This window comes from Gymnoscopelus braueri (genome assembly GCF_963280865.1).
Source record: "Gymnoscopelus braueri genome assembly, chromosome: 20".
Classification (NCBI taxonomy): Eukaryota; Metazoa; Chordata; class Actinopteri; order Myctophiformes; family Myctophidae; genus Gymnoscopelus; species Gymnoscopelus braueri.
Window position 1 is genome coordinate 30,648,654 of NC_137622.1, and position 21,624 is coordinate 30,670,277.

General features: G+C 40.2%; 2 protein-coding genes across 2 annotated transcripts; both read left to right on the forward strand.

The window, feature by feature from the left end:
- The first annotated feature begins 1,291 nt into the window (after positions 1-1,291).
- bbs7 (Bardet-Biedl syndrome 7) lies at positions 1,292-12,320 on the forward strand. Its single transcript, XM_080416522.1, has 19 exons — positions 1,292-1,685; positions 2,200-2,265; positions 2,479-2,541; positions 2,974-3,149; positions 3,653-3,839; positions 3,950-4,022; positions 4,407-4,514; positions 4,921-5,051; positions 5,424-5,508; positions 5,966-6,068; positions 6,396-6,588; positions 6,755-6,829; positions 7,187-7,255; positions 8,012-8,151; positions 8,821-8,985; positions 10,087-10,196; positions 10,356-10,459; positions 10,580-10,703; positions 11,548-12,320. Exons 1-19 carry the CDS (start codon positions 1,650-1,652, stop codon positions 11,679-11,681), a joined length of 2,142 nt encoding a protein of 713 aa, XP_080272648.1. The 5' UTR covers positions 1,292-1,649; the 3' UTR covers positions 11,682-12,320.
- Positions 12,321-13,156: 836 nt separating this feature from the next.
- ccna2 (cyclin A2) lies at positions 13,157-17,516 on the forward strand. Its single transcript, XM_080416999.1, has 9 exons — positions 13,157-13,417; positions 13,657-13,892; positions 14,502-14,796; positions 15,046-15,152; positions 15,559-15,782; positions 15,906-16,110; positions 16,262-16,375; positions 16,653-16,786; positions 16,897-17,516. Exons 2-9 carry the CDS (start codon positions 13,665-13,667, stop codon positions 16,946-16,948), a joined length of 1,359 nt encoding a protein of 452 aa, XP_080273125.1. The 5' UTR covers positions 13,157-13,417; positions 13,657-13,664; the 3' UTR covers positions 16,949-17,516.
- The last annotated feature ends 4,108 nt before the right edge of the window (positions 17,517-21,624 follow it).

Genomic DNA, 21,624 nt, shown 5'->3' on the forward strand with positions numbered 1-21,624 from the left:
TAATTTCTCTTCAGCAGCTTTCATGGTCATGGCTCTCAAGGCCGGCATGAGGGAAAATCAAACAGGGGCTCATTCACTTGACTTGCACTTTTTGTCTTTACATTGCATGTGCAGTCATGCACATCACCCATAAAATCCTGAGGCTTAACTCTGAGAGTGTATTAATGTACGTGGCCATGGTCTTCTCCCTTCCACCTGGCCTATGTGCTATGTTCATACTGCCAGCCCAAATCAGAGGAATTAGATTGGTTTTGACAACTTAAGTCTGAACAGCAAAGAAACACATGGGAACTTACAATTCAGATTTGAATTACATATCTATATACATGTAGGTGGTTTAAAATGCCATTTAAATCTGATTTCTAAAAAATGTTGTCTAAGTCTGGAAGCATGCCTGATTTACTCATGACATGTCAATCGCGTTGTGAGCTTGTAGTTCGGCTATTTTCGGCATCACACCGCAACTCGTTCTGAGCTTGTAGATCTGCAATTTTTGTCAAACGACGCTGTCATGACAGAGTATAATTTAAAGCATTACTCACAACTATGTCATTAAGGTGTTACTACACCAACCTGTCTGGCATGCATATTATTGGAACATTCAGATGATTCTTTTTTTCCCCATCCAAAACATTTTCAGACACATTTTATATTAGATTGAGGTTAAGGTTAGGCATAGTTCTGTGTGGTTAAGGTTAGGTTTAGGCATAGTTTTACTGAGGTTAGGGTTAGGGTTAAGGTTAGTTTTAGCCTAAACCTAACCTTTTAGGCATAGTTTTACGGAGGTTAGGGTTAGGATTAAGGTTAGGGTAAGGCATAGTTTTACTAATATATAGGTGCCTAGTCTTCCCCCATAAGGTGCCCAGACTGCCCACTCTTCTCCCCCCAACTTTTCCTGGTGCCCAGCCTTCCCTAGTGCCCAGTGAAGTCTTCCCAAACAAATGGTGCCCAGATTACCCTAGTAGTGTGCCCACCTTTCCTGTATCCCCATGAACACGTAAAAGGGAAATAGACGATAAAGGCATTTCTAATTCGTTGCAAATAATGTTAAACTCTGGGTGGGTCCTGGGGTCACGGGGTCAGGTTGCTGATCCGATGATGAACCCTGTGTTGAACAGAATGAAATGTGTTTCATGTCTCTCTGATTGGCTGGTAGCGTGAACCAGCGAACCAATTCAGGTCCTTGTTGAATGTGTCCACGTCTGCTATAAGCCAATGACATGGAAGCTTGTTACCATGGCTTGTTGCTAACAGCTTGCTGTGTTGTCATTGGCAACGATTGTCCACCGTGATCAGCATCACATCAGATTCATGTGTTGTTGTTGCTGTCCATGCAATACATTGGAACAGGAGATGAAGTTCATCTCCAGTGTAGCAGCATTCTGCGCTGATTATGGATTTCATTCTGGATTCATATAATTCTCCCACTGTCTAGTTGGCAGTTGCAGCTACTGTAGCTGCTTTAGCTTGCTGGGCTAAAGTTAGCATGACAAGCTAACGCCTGGTAATCTCTTTGCCCTGGAGGATAATCCTGATCTGTGTGAGAGTCTTTTCATTCTCACTTGATCATTGCGTTGTTCCATAGTGAACGTAAGACACATTCCATTGCGTTATACTAAAGTATTTGGTGACTGTTGAGAAGATTGAAGATGGAGATCCATCTAAACCGAGTAGACTACATGCAGGTAAACCAGCAGTGGTGGAAGAAGTACTCACATTTTGTACTTGAATAAAAGTATCAATACGGCAATGTAGATATACTCTGTTACAATTGAAAGCCCGGTATACAAAATGTACTTGAGTAAAAGTACATAAGTAGTGGGATCAAAATATACTTGAAGTACCAAAAGTAAAAGTACTCATTTAGCTGAATGTCCCATTTCACAAGTTTTCACAATTTCTTTAAATAGCAGATCATCTTTTTGAAGAGAATTTGCACATTTGAGCATGAATTGAAAAGTATATACATGAATTACTACAAAATTAGAGAGGCCAAACAAGATCTCAAAGTGGTGGTCGGTGCAGCATGTGTATACATTAAATATGTGGGATGAAGGAGATTTATACAACAGCAAAAAAAAGAAGCTAATATATAAACATTATTATACTTGCTGATGTATGCATCTAACAATAAGGCAAGGGATATAAGTATGTGCGTATTGGCCAGATATCTTTCTCTTTTACATTATATCATCTCAGGTTGGTGTGACGTCCCAGAAAACAATGCGTCTTCTACCTGCACTGGGAAAGAAGGCAACCCAGAAGGTATTTTTTGGTAATAGCAGTGATATCCACTGTAGTGGGCAAAGTATTGAGTTTATATTATTCATTCATTAAACTTTTATTTCTATAGCTAATATTAGCTATAGAAACAAAAGCCTGAATCTTAATATAGCCTGCATTACATTATTCACAATGTGTTTCACAGTGTCTTTAGGTTGCACAGATTAATCTAGCTAGACTCTTGTCTTGCTGCAGGTTGCCATTGCAGACCATGATGGTGTGCTGACATGTTTTGGAATGAAGAAAGGAGAGGCAGTGGTAGGCTAATCTATTTACACATCCCATTTTCTTCTTTCTCATGCATAGGCCTGTCTACAAACTCACAATGTGTCGCATCACGATGCGTTGAGAGCTTGTAGATCGTCTCTTTACGCAATTTTTTAAATATTTTGAAAGTATGCATTTAATAAATGTCAAGCTTTTCCTTATATATTCAAGTTATATGTCATAACTGCCCTGTGCAAGTTTTGTTTACAAAGCCTAAAAAAGGAAAACAGAAATTAAAATTGTATTCACGTTCCAATGTTCAATGCCAAAAACAATTATTCGTATGACAATTAATTGAAGTAAGTAAAATTTCATATGTCACGATGACAGCCAGTACTCATGCAGCAAGTTCTTCTAGCTGGATAATGTTTTGAATTTGAGTGTGTACTGTCTAATTCTAAAACTAAAACTCATCTCCTTCAGCCCGTGTTCAAAACCCTTCCGGGACTGAAGATAGGCCGTCTGGACCTGGGAGGGGCCGAGGGTACTCCTCAGGAGAAGATCTTTGTGTGTTCTGGTTCTGAGGTCCGAGGATTCACAAAGAAAGGCAAACAGTTTCTCACATTTGAGGCCAACCTCACGGAAAGCATTAACGCCATGTACGTGTTACTGTACTTCTGTGCACTTTCATCAGGTTAACCACTTCCACCCTTGGTTGAGTCATAATAGGCAAAAATAGCAGATCTACACGATCACAACGCGTCGCAATGCTACACGTTGTGAGGTGGTACTGTAGATCGGCTATTTTTTATATTTTTGAAATGGGCCTTAACTCTCTCAGTGCCAAGCCACGAGTTATCCCGAGTTTTTTTCTTTCTTTTTTTTTGGAAAAGAATGTTCAGAACCCAAGATATCGTGATCCGACGATTTGCTGCTCCATTCACTTCTTGTTTAACTTATTACTGCAAAAGGCTGTATCTCGGCTCCTGAGCACTTTTTTTTCTTAAAAGATTTATAAAAAATTGCTGGCACAGTATGAACATATTTTTTTATTTCATTGGCACTGAGAGAGTTAGTGGTTAATGATGTACACTACCAACGTGTCTCACATATAGCACTGTGTAGTGTGTTTGAGCGGTGTTGGTGATCTGTTTTTTTGCAGGCATGTATCCGGCGCCGACCTTTTCGTCTGTGCAAGTTACATCTACAACCACTACTGTGACTGCAAAGATCAAGATTACTACCTCTCCGGAGACAAAATCAATGACATCATATGCTTGTCCAGTGAGAACCTATCTCGTGTAGTCCCTGTTCTGGCGTGCCAGGACCGTGTGCTCAGAGTCTTGCAGGTAAACTCAGCTCTCTATTATGTACCAATTTCAATGCAATGAACCTGTTGTCACCCCAACGGAGCAAGGCAAGAATGAGCTCCTTTTTCAACACGTTTCATATTCCATAGGGATCAGAGCTTGCATATGATGTTGAAGTACCTGGCCCTCCATCTGTCTTGGAGCTTTACAGCAGAGATGGAGGCAAGTCAGACTATGTTTTTCCTGTCCACGTTCTGCTTCTATGTAGGAAAGAGCCTTACAACTAAATAGTCTACATGCTCAACAAGGTATCGCGATGCTTTGCGTTGTAAGCTTGTAGTTCTGCTGTTTTTGCAATTTTTGCAACTTTTGGGAAAATGTTTATCAGTCAGTAGGGACATCAGGGTAAAGTGGTAAATACTATATTGAATTGCATTTTTGCTTACCATAACTCCTAGGATATGAATATTTCAATAAAATGTAAACCTCCTTTTTCTTAGACTTCCACAAGAAGACTAGGGCAAATAAAATAAAAATAACAATTTTATGAACATCACACATTTTCATAAAGGCATCTTGTACTTAATATAAATAACCCATCAACAGGAGAGGACATTATTTATGGAACAGCAGACGGAAAATTGGGTTTGGTGAAGATAAGTGAATCCAGCGCTGTGTCCAAATGGGAGATCGAAAATGACAAAAAGAAAGGAGGTATATTGGCTTTTCTAATCAAGAATAGGACTGATGTTTTTCTTGTTTTAGTTTTTTGACAGTTATAGCATTGACACTAGAGCTGATATATAGTTGACTTTGTAGAGTATCAGTATATGCCTGGAATGGAATAGAAACTTTGCTATTCTCTCATGGAAATTTGCATTTGGCTTCAGTGTGTTAGAATTAGCAACAGGCAAGATACAATAAACACACAATTAACTAAATCAATCTCCACAAGACACATCAACATAACAGCTCTCAAAATGTAATCAGTACATATTTCCCCAAAACGAGATTCCAGGTGTTGCATTACAAAAATAAAAGTTATTAAGAGTTCAGTAAGGATTCAACGGGAGCTCTTTTATTCCAAATCAGTTGTTTACAGTGCTATATCACCTAACAGGTGTCCTATGCGTTGACACATATGACATTATTGGAGACGGTGTGGATGACATCCTGGTGGGCAGGGATGATGGGACGGTGGAGGTGTACGGCTTGGACAGCTCCAGTGAGCCCACGCTACGCTTTGAACATGTGAGTCCGCGTATCTTCTTAAGTAATGTTGAAAAATAAATCGGGTATAACAAACTTTGTTGACGTGTGTGAAAATTAATTTCGCTCAATATCTGGCTCTGATGGCACATACAATTCAGTTGAAGTGATCGACACTGATTTATTTATTCAAACGTTTATTTGCCCGGGCCAGCGCATATTGACGAACATTACATACAACATTTGGTGTAAATACACCAGATTTGGCAAGAATGCAAATTTCTATCCGTACTACAGAAAACAAGCCACATTTCAAAAGGACACTTGATAAAGAGTACAAAAGGGTACAGAACACATGAGCAATTACGTCCCCTTATTGCTTGTCATTAAGGTTCTTTTGGTCCCTTTCTTCAGGTGTTGTCTGAGAGTGTGACGTCCATCCAGGGAGGCTGTGTTGGGAAGGAGTCTTATGATGAGGTCCTGACCGCCACTTATACGGGTCAGTCGCAGAGTCCTTCACGCATTATCCCTTGTCCTTCACTTCCCAGCAGTGATTAATAAAGTATATTTGTGTTTCTTTCACTCAGTCTATGGGATGACTTGACTATCTACTCTGTCTGTCTGTCTGGCTCAACTGTAACAAATACTCAGATACACAGAAATTATCTACATCACACCACTTTCTCCCTATGGCCAGTTTGGCCACCCCTGTATTTTATTAATGCAGCTAACATGTTTCTGTGTAAGTCGTTGATTGCATAATAATGTATTTTATGTAGTAGTACTGGTTATGCCTGAAGAAGGTCTCTATGACCCAAAGCTTGCTATATAAAACATTTTGAGTGTGTGGAGGCTGACTTTTAGTGTACTGGTGGAGGGGGGAAAAGCGCACTTAGGAGCGTCACACAAATTTGAATGTGAGCTTGAACATGTTTTTGTTTACTTTTGTATTCCAGGCTGGGTGACAGGACTGACCACTGAGGCCCAGAAGGCAGAGGCCGGCCCCGGAGACGAAGTCAAGATGAGCAAGGAGACCCAGTCCAAAGTAGCCTCCCTGAGGTATTAGTTAGAAATGCTATTTCAACAAATATTTTTCATGGTTTATTTTTGCCATGACAAGCCGCCATCTCAAGTTAAATGATGACATGAATGTGTGCATACAAGCCGTAAATGGTAATATCAATCTAGCATGCTTCCTTTTCAATGTGGGACAGGTAGATCAATAAATAGACAGATGGATTACATACAGTAAACCTAATAACAATCCTTCAGTATTCAGTATTCCCTTACAAGTCTGTCATTCTGGCATTACTGTCAGAGTTAAGGGCGGGTCGTTAGAATGTAAAGGTTTGAGAACCACTGCAGTATTTGACTGTTCTCCTACAGGGCAGAGTTGGACCAGCTCCAGGCTAAAGTCCTCCAGGGCAGGGAGAAGTACCAGCAGAGCTCCCAGTCCAGCACGGCCGTGTCCGCCGTGCCCGTCTTCAGTGTCAACGACAAGTTCACCCTCTGCCAGGACGACGCCAGCTACAGCCTCACTCTGGAGGTCCAGACCGCCATCGACAACCTACTGCTACAGGTCCAGTATAGCACAAACACAGTGCATGTCCCCTCGGGTGATCGTAGGACTAGTGGGCATTGGAGCCCACTAGTCGCTGTTCATTAGAGCGATCTTGAATATGTGTACGTTATCATTTTAATTTTGACAGTGTGTTAAATTATTTCATTCTTTCCTCTCTTTACAGAGCGATGTTCCAATAGACCTGCTGGATGTTGATAAGAACTCAGCTGTTGTGAGTTTCAGTGAATGTGACTCAGAGGTGAGATTTGTTTATTTTTTTGCTGTTAAAAAATAAATAAAAAACTTTTGCTGTGCAGAAGAAAAATACTGTATATGAATAATAACTAATAACGAGCTTTATTTGTATAGCACCTTACATGTCATAGCATAAAGCTCAAAGGGCTGTACAAACATGACTCAAGTGCTGTACAAAAACAGGGGTTATTATGAAAGAGAGGAATTGGTACATCAATGAGCAGAATTAGGTTCTGTATAGCTTTACAGCAGCTTTACAGATGTTCATTACAACGGTAATATTAGCAAATAGGTAAGAAAATATACATAAAACAAAGACCCCTCCTCTGCTCAGTGATGGATTGTTTTCTGTTGTTTCCAGCAGACTAATGGAAACTTCCTCCTAGCTACCTACAGATGTCAGGCCAATACAACCAGGCTGGAGCTCAAGGTACTACTGCTATCCCAAAGTTACAAAGTCCTTTTGATAGAAAACCACTTACGGTATGTTTGATTGATTTGATTTGACAGATTTGTCCTGTCTCTATATCATGGATATGTTTGAAAATACCTGGACCTCCTGTTCACTTGGAATGGAAATGTTGACAACTCAACTTAGTAGACAGTAGAGTAAACAGTATTGATTGATTGATTGAATACTTTATTAGTCAGAAATGTAAAGTGCAGTCAGACATTTAGGTTAAAAGGATAACACAAAAAAGTCCTGGGACTGGAGACTTGACGAACTACCCATTATTTAACAGCATTTGAACTGTATCTAGAATTAATTTCACTGCCCTGGAGTCTCTCATGGTCCCAGTGTGATGTCCCAGAAAACCTCTGTAGAAGCCATTCACAGTCAGATCCATCACACATTTGATATTCATGCACTTCTCATTTTCATTTGTATTTATTTAGTCTTGATTATAGTCTCGCGTAGCCACTAGCCAGACGATCGGTAGACAGACATATCTCCAATCATCTAGCTACGTGAGACTATAATTGTAATTATGTCATAGATAAATCAATAAACCAACCACCCTGCTTTTATTGTGTTCCATGCTCAAATGATGCTGATATCTCTTTTGATCGGGAAGACCTGTAGGGTTCTAATGTGAACTTGTGCGCCTTCAACGAATTGGGGTGCACGTCTACATACATGCCTGCTGCAGAACTAGGCCTGTTGTAAAATGACTTGTCTCTCTAGGTGAGATCCATCGAGGGCCAGTATGGTACCCTGCAGGCCTACATCACCCCCAGGCTGCAGCCCAAAACATGCCAGGTCCGGCAGTACCAGATCAAGCCGCTGTCCCTCCACCAGCGAACACACAGCATAGACCAAGACAGGTAATGATCCGAGCACTGACATAAACTACTGGAATACCATCTGAACAGGGGCGGCCATAGCTGAATGGGTAGAGAGCCCGCCTGGGAAACAGAATGTCCCAGGTTTGATTCGCGGCCACCGCAATGTCAAGGTGTCCCTGACTAAGACACTTAACCCCTAACCGCTCAACTTGAAAAGCACTCAGCTGGGTGAAGCTGAAAACTGAATTTCCCCCATGGGATGAAATGGGTTTAAATATTATTAACAGGGACTTCTGGCCAAAGAGGCTGGTAAATTCCAAAATTAGTACCTGAAGAAGACCACACAGGTTGAAACGTTGTACACTATTGGGAGCAGCAAAAACAGAGTGCAGATAATCCATTATTTTCTTAAATTCCAAAATTACCTAACTTGCTTTTCCAATTAGATTGTTTAAATAGAATAAGGTCTCAAAAGGACACACTCACAAATACAGATCTGCATGTGTTTGATTGTTTGTTTTTGCTTATTAACAAATACAAATGCTTAGAAATCATAAAGCAGATGAGATGGTAGAAAATGATGAAATCACCCCTTATGAAAAATGTACAAAACACAACAAACTAATGTATCTTGTCTGTATTTATCCCTCCCTCTCGTTCACACTCTCTCTTTTTGCCTCTACCTCTGTCTCCCCCCATGTCATGCAGGCCAATGAACAGGCTGAGTCTTGTGGGTCAGTTTAGTTTTGCAGAGATCCATTCCTGGGTGGTGTTCTGTTTACCAGAGGTACCGGAGAAAACCCCCGCAGGAGAGACCATCACCTTTCACTTCCACAACACCTTCCTCAGCACACAGCTAGAAGCCACCTACTGGTAAACACAGAGACCTGCTGGACCGGCATTTTCCCATTTATACCACAGCACTGAAAGATTACAGACCGTCTAGGGCAAATATGCCATCCTAATTGGCCGAGAAGTGTCACGTGGTGGTGCATTACTTCTTTATATCAATGAATGTACTATGTCAATGAATTTATATTACCATACAGTGTGGTCAGCTCCACAACGCTGGTGTGCGCTCCTTTGTTCTTGTTTGGATTACTTCTTTCTAACACTTTGTAATTAGCGACACCTGGTGCCAAAAATACATTACTGTAGCTACATTGAACAAAGAGCCATGGAAGACTTTTGAAATGTAACATTAAAAAAATCTTTTTAGCAATTATGGAGACTTTGAAAGTTAGCCGTGGTAAGCAGGTTAATACACTGTGAGCAAGTCATTTAGAAGAAAATAACCACACTTTTTTTTCCCCAGTTCACTATCCTTTGCATGATTAATATTAATATCACTGCATAATATTGAAGAAAAATATTAATCAAATTTTCTTGCAGATGTAGTGATTGCAATATGAACTGTGATTCCTGTGAACACAGTGTTTTTACATACCGGTAGTTTCTTTCTCTGTGGTCAAAGCAATTTTCAAAAAACTTTTGAGACTTGAATGCTAATGCCTCAAATGTCCATTCTGAAATAATTGAAAGATTTCTTCTGACATGTACTTGATTTATTCAACATAGTCTGCCTTACACCAAGAACACTTTGTTTGTTGAAGCTGTCCAAAATTTTTTTGCTTGCACAAAGAAATTGCAACCACTTGCGATTTGTATCTTGCACAAAGTGATGTTGTGATTTGAACATTTTTTACCATTAGTTTTCCGTCTTTATAAAAACAAAACATGAAGACTTTATTCACAAAATACTATGTATGCATTTTGAAAGTTTAGATTATGTGTCTAACATAGGATCTTGTTTGTAAATGTGTTCTCATTTTGTCAATGTTTGTTTTTAAAATGTATTATTTATAATTATTAGTATCCACATACTGTACATCATTGAAACTTTAACAATGTAAGAGGTAGCTTCATATTGACAAGTCAGCATTAAATACAGCTCTGTTTTTCTTGTGGCATCAGTAAAGGAGAAGCCCACTTCAGGTCAGACAACATCTCCACCATCTCCATTCTGAGTGATGTCCTCTCTAAAGAAGCCACAAAAAGGAAAATCAATTTGAACATCTCTTATGGTAGGTCTACTCTAGTTCTATTGCTGTTTTAATACAATTTACAAGCATCTAGTATTGTGTTTTATTTACTGGGACCTAAATCAGCATAAGCAACTTACCAACAGGTTATATATAAGAAATATCGATGTCAATGTGATCCTGTTCCAATATGTTTTGTAGATATCAACGATGAGTCTGTGAGCCACACTCTGACGATGATCCACCCAAAGCTGGAATATCAACTACTGCTGGCTAAAAAGGTTCAGCTTATCGACGCATTAAAAGTACGTATTAACTTGAAACATAATCTTAAAATCATCATAATCTGTAAACCTGTTGACCTCTCTCACTGTTTGTCTTTTTATTTATTTTCTTCTCTTTCTCTTCTCTGTCTCTCTTTTTAGGAGTTGCAGGTTCATGAAGGGAATGCTGACTTTCTCATCCCCGAGTACCGTAGTATTTTAGACGAATCCACGTTTCTCCTGGAGGAGTACAAGAAGCAGCCAGCGCACCTCGAGAGACTTTATGGTGTGTCACGTACCACCTGTCTTTAACTGACGTCATGTTACATTATATTTAATTTGTTGATGCTTTCATGTGGAGAACCTTACATTTCAATGACTGATATACGTTTTTGAAAAGATACTTGAAAATTACGCTTTGGGAGGAAACATTAGCCATGAGTCTGATGCTAATTTGTAACATCTCTGCCTATGACTTTGGTGATGTTGCTCCCTAATGCTAGAACACCACCACTACTCTTAGCCTCTTACCCAAAGCAGGGTTTATATCAGTTAATCTCCAACAAGTTTTTCTTAACCTCGACCCTGCTACTACCCTGCCCAGATCTGGGCTCGTAACCCACCTCAAACCCCTCACTCCCAATTTAGCACATAGGCCTACTATGTTATGAATTATTTAATTTGTACAAAGATTTTTCTATCAATTTCCTGTTAAGAACATTGTGCTTCTCTAAGTGCTATAATCGGCTTTGTGCACAACTGTAGTGTTCCGGTTCATTTCCCCATAGCTTCTTTTGATTGGTTCAGCAGCAGGTTTGAATCGGAATATGTAACCGATATTGAATATTGATTGAATACTTTGTCAGAATTATAACAGCACGAGGTACAGTCAGACGTTTAGGCTAAACGGATAACACAAAAAAGTCCTGTGCATTATATGACACCTTCACATAATGTTTCCAGTTCAAATGTGCTGCTCTGCCAATCAACCTAATGGGAATATTAACTGGAACAGGAAAAGTGTATGCAGCCTTCTGAAAACCTGGGACTACAGTGATGCACAGAGCCTATTGCTAAAGTGCTTTCAGTCAGGCAAGATACTAACTTTTGTATATGTACCCTTCCTATAGGTATGATAACAGACCTCTACATTGACAAGTTCAAGTTCAAAGGGCAGAATGTGAAGACAAAGGTGTCCTCGTTGCTGGAGATCCTGGATAACTATGACTTAAACTCTCTGCTGGAGTTTTTCAATGAGGCCTAATATTCAATGATCAGGCAATCTTATTTATTTGTACTAGATTTTGTATTGTAAATAGAACACTTGTGTTACTGTGATGTAAGATAAGGTTGGTAGTATAAAGTATATATTATCTGTATCTAGATAGCCTTCTGCTTGACACTGGATTGTAGGCAATACAGTATATCATACCATTTCATCACCAAATTATTTGGTTACAATTTTCCATTGTATATTCTCTCATACTGTCCTGAAACGGTAGCATTCAAAACTCACTGACAATGAATAACCCAAGAAGAGGAAGCCAAAAAACAGATTCCCTTTCCAGTCTTGATTCAATGTTAAAGTTTGAGGATTATTTTATATTTTCTCCTATTAAACCGGAGAAGGGCGCACACCAGTATCGCTGAGGTGCTGCTGACCTTGGTGCAGAAGTCTAAAAGTGAAGCAAACTTTTTCAGGGATTGAAGAAGACCATTCCAGGTCGAAACATTGGTTGTCATTAAATTATTTTGCATCGTGGCTATGAGTGTGCAGCCTTTTCTTCACTTTTATCATTTCTCCTATTGATTGGTAAAAAAAAAAAAACATAAAATAATGTCTGCATATATCATTTGTATACTACTGAATTGTTCTGATAATGATTGTGTAGTCCCACAGCAACACTTGAAAATAAATATTTTATATAGTTGGAGTGCTTCTTGTTTGGGATGATTCTAGGGACCCAGAGTGCAAGATTCATAGACCAAGGTGGAATGGTTGATGAATGTTTGTCAACATAAAATAAAAATACATATCATTATAAATAAACAGACTCGCTTGGACTGTAGTAGCATGCAGAAAAATGCTAATTATGAGCAACAGATTGGAGTAGAATTTGCATTTGGAGCATAGCTCACTCATGACTTATTTGCACTCTTATTTGAGTGCTGTGGTAACCATGGCACTCAAGTATGTCTATGGTATATAATAGGTAACTGGAATAGTGCTGCTGAGAACACTGGGCACCATTTAATTAAAATATATATATTTTATATTTTTATATCTTTAAAAAAATAAGGGGACAGATAAAAAAATGTAAGGCCCAATATTTCTACAAATAATACAATTGCTACAAAACCTGAATATATACAGAACTAGAAGACTAAATTTGCAACAAAACAAAGTAATTGTAATACATTAATCTCCATGGAATGCAAAGTACCTGGATTATTTGATTGCAATTTGGTGGTTATTCTGCAAAAAAAAATTGCCGATCTGCAAGCTCACAATGCGCGGTGTCGTCGATGCATCGTGAGCTTGCAGATCGGCTAAAATTTCCACGCGAGACACCGTCGCACGACGAAGTGTCAGTGTGTAACTGAGTTTTGAGTTCTCTCGGGTGCCGTAGGAGTGGTGCGTCATCACCGGGGCCGTCTCCTGATTGGTCCGTTTCAATAGTAGCGGGCTACTTGAACTGGGAGAGAAAGCAACACATCAGGTCTCACAGCCAGAGAGTGTGTTTAAAGTAAAGGGACGGTCACTCACTGCTGCAGTTAGGAGGTCATTGTTAGAGCAACTGTTTAGACGTTAGCTTTTTTTTTTTTACGCGCACATTAGGAGAACATGACGAGCTGAAATACTAAACGCAGCGTTGTTGTTAAACTTTAGACGTCGTTGCTTTTTAAATATTCGAGTGTTTTAAGTAAGAAAAAAAAAACCGTTGCAGCCGCGGACCGACGTTCTGAACAACCGACAACAAATCTGCATCTGATATAATAGTAAGTGATCTTCCCCCTTGTTGTACCCTAGGAGGTAGCAGCTAATGCTAGCGTAACGTTATTATTAACTGAAAACTATCTTGTTTTGTGTTTGAAAACGTGAGCATAAAAACGGAGCAGCCTGGACCTTTTTTTATTATTGTGCATTATTTAGTGTTTGGCTTTTGTATTTTTAATGCGTTATTGTGTAATTTTATTTTAAATATTGGAAATAAACATTCATTTCTGACTTTTTGCAGGAATCATCATGTCCCGTTTGAACCAAGGACGCGCGGGGGTTGACTCCGCCAACCAGGAGAACGTGCTGTCAAGGCTGAGAGGGCTGAAGCCCCGGGCCAACGTTACCACCACCACTACAACCGCCGAGGGGAACCAGGAGAACCAGGCTCCCAAAACCAACAGAACCGTCCTGGGACCGCTGACCGGCAACCAGTACAGCGGCAAGCCTCTCACCCAGCAACGCGGCACAAAGCAGGTCAGTTAGGTAGTATGTTATCATGGGTGTGGATGGATGGATGGATGCTAAGCTGGCTAATGTTAGCAACCATAGCTTGGACTCTGAAACAAGAGAGCGGCTAAACTTAGCTTAGCTTGTGATTAGCAGTTACAACTGCTACTTTTATTTTAAAACAAAGCACGTTAGGTTGACGTTAATAAGCTATCAAATCATGCTGATGTATTCTATGGCAGCGTCGTGGTTCTACAACCAAGGTGTTTTGATTGAATACTTTATTAACAGTTTGCAATAAAAAGCATAGGTACAGTTTTATACAAAATGATGAACCCAAGAAAGCACTATGGCTTGTTTCCTGTGTATATTCAATTAATCGAGATTTTAGCTGGTGTTTGATACAGATGCCATTGATTTTGTTGTTGTCCTACACATGTTGTCCGCCATTTTCACTTTTTTTTTTACTTATTAATTAGGATTGCATTATAAAGGCAGTCACACTAATATTATCTGCCCTTACCTGCATTGGCTTTTAAGAACAAGGGATTCCCCCCCAGTTACTACAGGGTTGCATATTCACTGCCAGTCACAAGAACAGTGTTGCTTAACGTGTGTGTGTGTGTGTCTTTCCAGACGTCCTCATTACAGGGGCTGTCCTGTAAAAATGAAGATGATGGCAAGAGCTGCTCTGAGAAAGTACCTTCCAAGCAGCAGCCCGCTTTCCAGATTCATGTGGATGAGCCTTCCAAGCAGGCCCCCTTCCAGATCCACATGGATGAGCCTGATGGTGCCTGTTTCAAGAAGCAGGTGGCCATCAAGCCTAAGCCCACAACAGAGGACTCCCCACTTGTACTCAATCATGCTGTAACCCGCCTGAGACAGCCCCTTGCCACCATTGACATCCCCGGCGCCATGGATGTCAGTTTTGGTAAGCTTTAATGTATGCATAGGCCCATGTATTTGCTTGATAAATCCTACTGTATTTATAACATCATTCCACGTTCGCAACTGGACCAGAAAATCTAACTTATGGGCACAGTAGTAGACGCTCATAAGAAAAAGGGAAAAATCTTCATTTGGCTGTTCTTAATCTTTATTCCCTGTTGAGGAGGGCTCTGAGTAAACGCATGCAATATGTATTGCCCAATTTAATGTATACTGACTTTTGCCTTAATAGATTCTCCCATGGACATGTCGGTAGTCGAGGCTGCGGACAAGTCGATCAATGTAAATGAGTCTCCAGACTACGCTGCAGAAATTCACGCTTACATAAGAGAAATGGAGGTGAGTGTTCATGGGGCACATAATGGCTATTGTTTAACCCTTTAAGACCGGGGGCGCAGCTGTGTCTTTTTAGCTACAACCTTTTATTTTATACTTTGCGCTTTCAAAAATAGCAGATCTACAAGCTCATAGCGTGGCACTGTGCCGCGCTATGAGCTTGTATAGCTGCTATTGAAAAATCATGGAACATTTGTGCAAATCATTGAATACATATTTTTGGGGATTCTTTTTTTTACTCAAATCTTTGCTGCTGAAGCCTGGAGGTCCCTTGAACAATATATAAAACAAATATACATTCAAAGATTTGCACAAATCTTCACGATTAAAAAAAATAGCCAAAGTATAAAATAATGGTTAAAATGAATGATATCCTGTGGCTCAATTCTTTTTTTTCTTTTCTTAACAGGTGAAAACCAGGCCTAAAGCTGGCTACATGAAGAAGCAGCCTGACATCACCAACAGCATGAGGGCCATTTTGGTCGACTGGCTGGTAGAGGTGGGAGAGGAGTACAAGCTCCAAAGCGAGACTCTCTACCTGGCAGTCAACTACATCGACCGTTTCCTCTCCTCAATGTCCGTCCTTCGGGGAAAGTTGCAGCTTGTTGGCGCCGCCGCAATGTTGCTTGCATCGTAAGTCTCTCCATAAGCTGAATTGCAGAAGTTAAAGGTGACACAAGTCGAGGTGACGTGAGATAAATGCCTTAATGCACCAACTGCTCACAAATGCACCAACTGCTCTTTGTGTTAATACAGGAAATTTGAAGAGATCTACCCCCCAGAAGTGGCTGAGTTTGTTTACATCACAGATGACACCTACACCAAGAAACAAGTGTTGAGAATGGAGCACCTTGTTCTGAAAGTGTTGTCCTTTGATCTGGCAGCTCCCACGGTCAACCAGTTTCTGACGCAGTACTTTGTACACCATTCGGTTAGCAAGCAGGTGGAGAGCCTAGCAATGGTGAGTTATGAATATTTTTAGGTAAAGCACATTTAAAGGTTTAATTGGAGAACATGGGGTCTGATCCGCAGAAGTTTTGTCCTCTACCAAAGGGAATTGAAAGTCCCAGTTGTAGCTTTTATTTGATGAAATTCATTTTGTGTTTTACTAGTTCCTTGGGGAGATAAGTCTGGTCGATTCAGACCCATTCCTGAAGTACCTCCCATCACAAACTGCAGCTGCAGCATTCATTGTGGCCAATAGCACCATCACTGGGGGCTCATGGGTAAGTTGAACATGTGTGTTCGTTGCATTAAAACGTCAGGCATTTTTTCTCTTGGGTTATATCTGCAAGTATACTTGTCTAGAGGTCTGTCAGAGTTCAGGTGGTGGTTGCAAAACCATCTCCTGGTGCTGGTTAATTGTGGGGTTCTTGTTTGCTGTGGGGGGGCTTATATAACCGTGGAAATTTTACACAATTGTCTGCATCTGCATTTTGCACGATGATTGACGTACGATATGCAACTAGTGGCTTCTAATTCTCTTTATTTGTCTCCCCATAGCCCAAGTCCCTGTTGGAGATGACTGGCTACTCGCTAGAGGACTTAACACAGTGTGTCGAAGATCTGCACCAGACGTACCTCAATGCCCCACAGCATGCCCAGCAGTCTGTCAGGGAAAAGTACAAGGCCTCAAAGTAAGTCTTTAGTCTTAGAGTAAATTCATACATGCTGTATGTACTATATATTGTCAGATGAAGACTGCCTAGTAGTGTATATTTTCTAAATCATGTTATTTTTTCCCCAGGTACCACGAAGTCTCCCTCATTGAGCCTCCTGCCAAACTGCTTTTGAAATGAGTTTTTTTTTGTTGCCCCTTTTATATTTTTATTGTCTTAAAATGCCACATTTCTAATAACTGAACATGTATAGCCTCCATTTTTGGCGGAGCTGCACAAATGTGTGCTTTAAAGAAATCAAACGATTTTACGAACCATCTTGGAATATTGTCCTTTCTTACTGGATATTGCCTCGCGCATCCGTTAATGCAGGATATTAATCAAGTGCAGTTTGTATTGTCATTTGTCTCTAAGACGAATGCACATTTAGTGGTCTTAACACCACACATTGTAAATGCATCTGTGAATATTTTCTGTCCTTGTGAGCCTGACCAACTACATTTTTCTAACTATTTTTATAAGAGCTTTGAGTAGTTGATCTAAAGAGCTTTTTATATACTGAAAGATGTTCTTCTCCACACACTTTTACCCATTACTGTGCTGGTTTAAATTTGTTCACCTGTTGTGCTGATGAAAGGTTGTTTCACCAGTCTTATCCAACAGGTCTTTAACACTTAAAAATCAATGTATCTTCTACTCTGTAAAACAAAGGAATAGCTCTTGTAAATAAAGTTAATTTAGACCTTCATTTCGTCGTTGTGTGCTCATGGGGGCAGCAGAGGGCTGCTTAGACGTTAAGATGAATGTATTCTGCAAATGTTTTTTGGATATTGAAAGGCTTTTCACACTGACTGTTGCGCACTTGGGTTCCACAAAAAATTATTTGTTACTTGCTCAAGATTTGGCACATAGAATATTACAGCAAATTTACCAGTTTATTTGAGTACATTAAAGGAGTAGTTCACCCCAAAAATTATTTAATCAATTACACACCATGAAGCCTTGACTCCATGGATTTGTTTGTCGCATTCCTAAGCTAATAATTTGATTCCCGTCTCCTACCGGCTAATGTATCCGGTAGGAGACACACAAGTAGATTCTTTGTGTCTCCTACCGGAAATACACCCGGTCATCAAATTATTGGCTTAGGAATGCCACAAAAATAAATCCCTGAATTGAAGGCTTCATGGGTGTGCAATTGATAGAAAATACGTATTTTTTTTTGGGTGAACTCCTAACAACTTGAACCCCAGCATCCATATTCTGTGGAACATTAGGCCCAAATGACAGATCTACGAGCTCAAACTGAGCTTGTAGATCTTCTATTTTTGGCAAAGATTTGGTGTAGATGGAGAAAAGCGGTCCAAGTACAGATAATTAGGGTCCAGTTTAGTAAGACTAGCAAGTGGAGACGTTTTTTATTTTTTAAATAAATGTGTGAAATCGAACATGCAGGAACCATGTTCTTGGTGTAAAATTTCTTGTACAATAGTTATGGCTTAATTCATTCAGATCCCCGTTAGCTGCCAGAAAAGTAGCAACTACTCTTCCTGGGGTCCACAACAATACATATAACGCAAGCTGTACAGTCTTAAACATTTTCAAGACAAGTCAACATCGAGTTTCAGTTAATTAACATTAGGGTTATTGATGTCTTTCAAGGAGTTTCTTAAAACTTTACTGTCTTCAGTGATCATAGTTTGTAATGTGATCCATATTGTAATTGCAATTTGCACTATACATTGCAGATCTACATCCCACATTTGTTTTGGTATTTTGCTTAACTATGTGGCCCCTAGAGTGACTGATCTCTCGCATGTATTTGTGTGTATAGAAACCGGTTGTTTACTGTGACAAATATTCCTAAAGGAAACTCACTAAATTGCATGCCAACCTCTTTGAGCCATGAGAGACCTTCATGCAATCTCTCAGTACTCTGCCTCACACCCAATGGTTTATGCTTTATTCTGAGCTATGGCTCTTGCCATAATCAGTTAATGTGAGAGATGCAGCCGGTCATTTTTTTAAGCCTAAATGTCTGTGGGTTTGAGATCAGTATCCACTTATCTTTTTAAGTTGTAATTATTTTTTGGTTTTACCCCCTTTCCCCCCCAATTTAGTTGTTATGCTAATTGGTTCCTCCCCACACACTTGTGTGTTGTCACCGCTGTTGTATCCTACTGCCACTGAGGAGCCCCCACCGTGGCGACATAGAGCCTTCGTGCTACTCCTCCCATCCAACACTTCCTGCTGTCAGGTGCCGCCCCCAGCCCGTAGGAATACGTGCAATGACAATTATCACCCTACCCGGAACATGGGCCAATTGTGTTCATATATATACGCTTGACAAAGCCGGATGCACCACAGAATCCACTTATTGTCGCATCATATGATTACAGGTGTAAAAGGCTGTTCACAGCACTGTAACTAAAACCGTAACAATAGTTATAAAATGTGTCAAAGTCAAGTGGATGTTCACGGCATAACTATAACAAAGACAATGGTGAATGGTATATTTAAAGTTATAGTGCTTGGTGTGGACGGCCCTTAAGAGTGGGTAAAAATCCGGAAGAGAGAGGAAAGGAACAAATATACAAAGTACCTTCATACATAAGGTGCATTCTTAAAACATTTGCAATAGGTGGAACTACAGCAGAAATGCTTCCAGTATTGGATAATGCATGAGTAAATAAAGACTATTCAACACTTTGAATACACCCTTATGTAAGTTGTATCAAAAATCAATTCCAAGATAATGCCAGCACTCATTCACATGGTAATAAACACTTACCCATTTCAGCGCTTTGAAATATGTACAAACAATTAAGTTGTCAATAAATTGACCATATTTGAACAATTGAATAGCCACATTGATGTTTCCGCTTCACATTAACGCAGGATTTGATTTCCTCTCCAAAAGTGAGGTAAAGACAGAGGTAGCCAATGGCAGTGAAGGGGTCTGTCTATCTCTCTCTCTCTCTTTCTCTCTCTCCCCCCTTTCTCATAATAAATTGGGAGGCAGGGTTTCTACAGGGAGTCTGGGAGGAGAAAGGAGCGCGGAACCCTGCAGAAAGATTTCCTGGATTCCACCACTACTCTCTGAGAATGCAGAGCTTTAGCACCATGATCCCTCTCAGTGCGTTCTCATTGTCACTGATTTATCATACCTAAGCAATTTTGTAGAATTAATGGAGAACGAAAGGAAATTCTATTACATAGCTGGATCTCCACTTCACTGCAATTTGAAGATGGTGCTCACATCCTCAACAGCAGGTCCTGTATAACCATTTGAGGGGGTCCAACTTCGGGAAGCATCTAACAACAGACTACAGCTCGGAGAGACAGAAGGGGGAGGCTCTCTGACAAACCCCTCACCCATGCCCTCGCCCAGGAGGTACCTGGAGACTTCCACCTCGTTGCCCCTGGCACTGAGCTGGGGCTGGAACTTTTGCCTCTACCTGGGACTGCTGCTCCTTCTCCTCCTCCTCATGGTTCTTTTGATCTGGATGCTCGTCAGGCAGCTGAGCAACTCGGTTAGCAACTGTTCCCTACAGCCAGGGCGCTCGATGAGAGAGCCTTGCTTTCGTCAGAGATGCCACATGCTGTGAAACTAAATGGACAGTTGGTGCCAAAAAAATTAAAAGACTGGGACTGGATGGCTTGGTGACTGCATGGTTTCCTGCAGTGAGATTGGGGGATTGTTTGAATGTGCTGTGAAACACTGTTTCACAGCATTTTGTGCCAAAAGACTTGGTGGTACTCTCATGGCTTGTTGGGTCCTTAGAACACAGGGTGATGGTTATGAATTCTCTCTGGATGTGCCTCAGTGGGTTCACACAAGAAAATATATTTGATTTGTCTATAATTGCCAGCACAATGTTAGAAATTGAATACATTCATTAAATGTTCAAGCTTATTATTTAGACTGATGCTGTACTTTCTCTAGAGCTTGACGTGTAGTTACAGTGGGGTATATCTTCATCAGTGATGAAGTATCCAATCAACTTGGAATCCTGTCCTGTGTTTTCTTGTAGCTGCTGTCTTGCTGATGTCTCATCTTTAAGATTAATTGAACCCAGCACTATCTGAACATCATCTTAAATTGCCGGCTAAATCAAATATGCATGTTTATTCATGCTTATTAAAGCAATGCACACAAGGAAAGCAACTCCTGTCATTTGTGAATTGGAGAAGGTGGGTGAAAGGGGGGATGTATGGATGACCATTGACGGCACATCGTTGTAGAAAGCAAATTAGATAGACCCTTGGGGAAAAAGGTTAATAACAGCAGCACAAGACAGACGGTGTGTGTAAACGTATGCGTAGTTGGTGGCTGTACAGCTCAATCTACAAGCAGAAGACCCAAACAATGCATTATCTTTTAAGTTCTGTTTTTATATTTTCTCAACTAATTGCACATACAGCTATCTCTGCACATGTGTGGATATTCAAAAAGAAGGGCTCGGTAGTTTGTAAATTCATTTTGGTTTTTGATTTGTTTCTTCCCCCTCCTCCAGTCCTTCCCTACTAGGCGATAAGGCTGTCATTGAGTAGAATAGAATCGATCGAAAGCAGGCCCACACTAATCTATAGCCTCTTGGCCCCATGGGGAAAGTGTTAATTTATGGTTCAGCGTCTGACTTCAGCGTTACACAATAACAAACGCACACACTGGGCCTAAAGCATTACAATGGAATGCCCCAGCAATACTAATAGGTTAACAAGGCTGTCCCTTTTTTTTATTTGATTTATTTATCAATGTTACTTTTTCTTTTGTTGCTGGTTTTCTTTTATTTATTTATTTTACTTTTAGACAATACATTCTTTAACAGATTTTAGTTGCAACATCCAGTAGG

Bases quoted from the DNA above. Each gene is read 5' to 3' on its own strand.
- ccna2 (XM_080416999.1), top strand. From the start codon at position 13,665: ATGTCCCGTTTGAACCAAGGACGCGCGGGGGTTGACTCCGCCAACCAG. The intron at 15,783-15,905 runs GTAAGTCTCTCC...GTGTTAATACAG, and splicing joins GCCGCAATGTTGCTTGCATC to GAAATTTGAAGAGATCTACC. The intron at 16,787-16,896 runs GTAAGTCTTTAG...TTTTTTCCCCAG, and splicing joins GAAAAGTACAAGGCCTCAAA to GTACCACGAAGTCTCCCTCA.
- bbs7 (XM_080416522.1), top strand. From the start codon at position 1,650: ATGGAGATCCATCTAAACCGAGTAGACTACATGCAG. The intron at 2,542-2,973 runs GTAGGCTAATCT...CATCTCCTTCAG, and splicing joins TGAAGAAAGGAGAGGCAGTG to CCCGTGTTCAAAACCCTTCC. The intron at 8,986-10,086 runs GTAAACACAGAG...TTGTGGCATCAG, and splicing joins CAGCTAGAAGCCACCTACTG to TAAAGGAGAAGCCCACTTCA.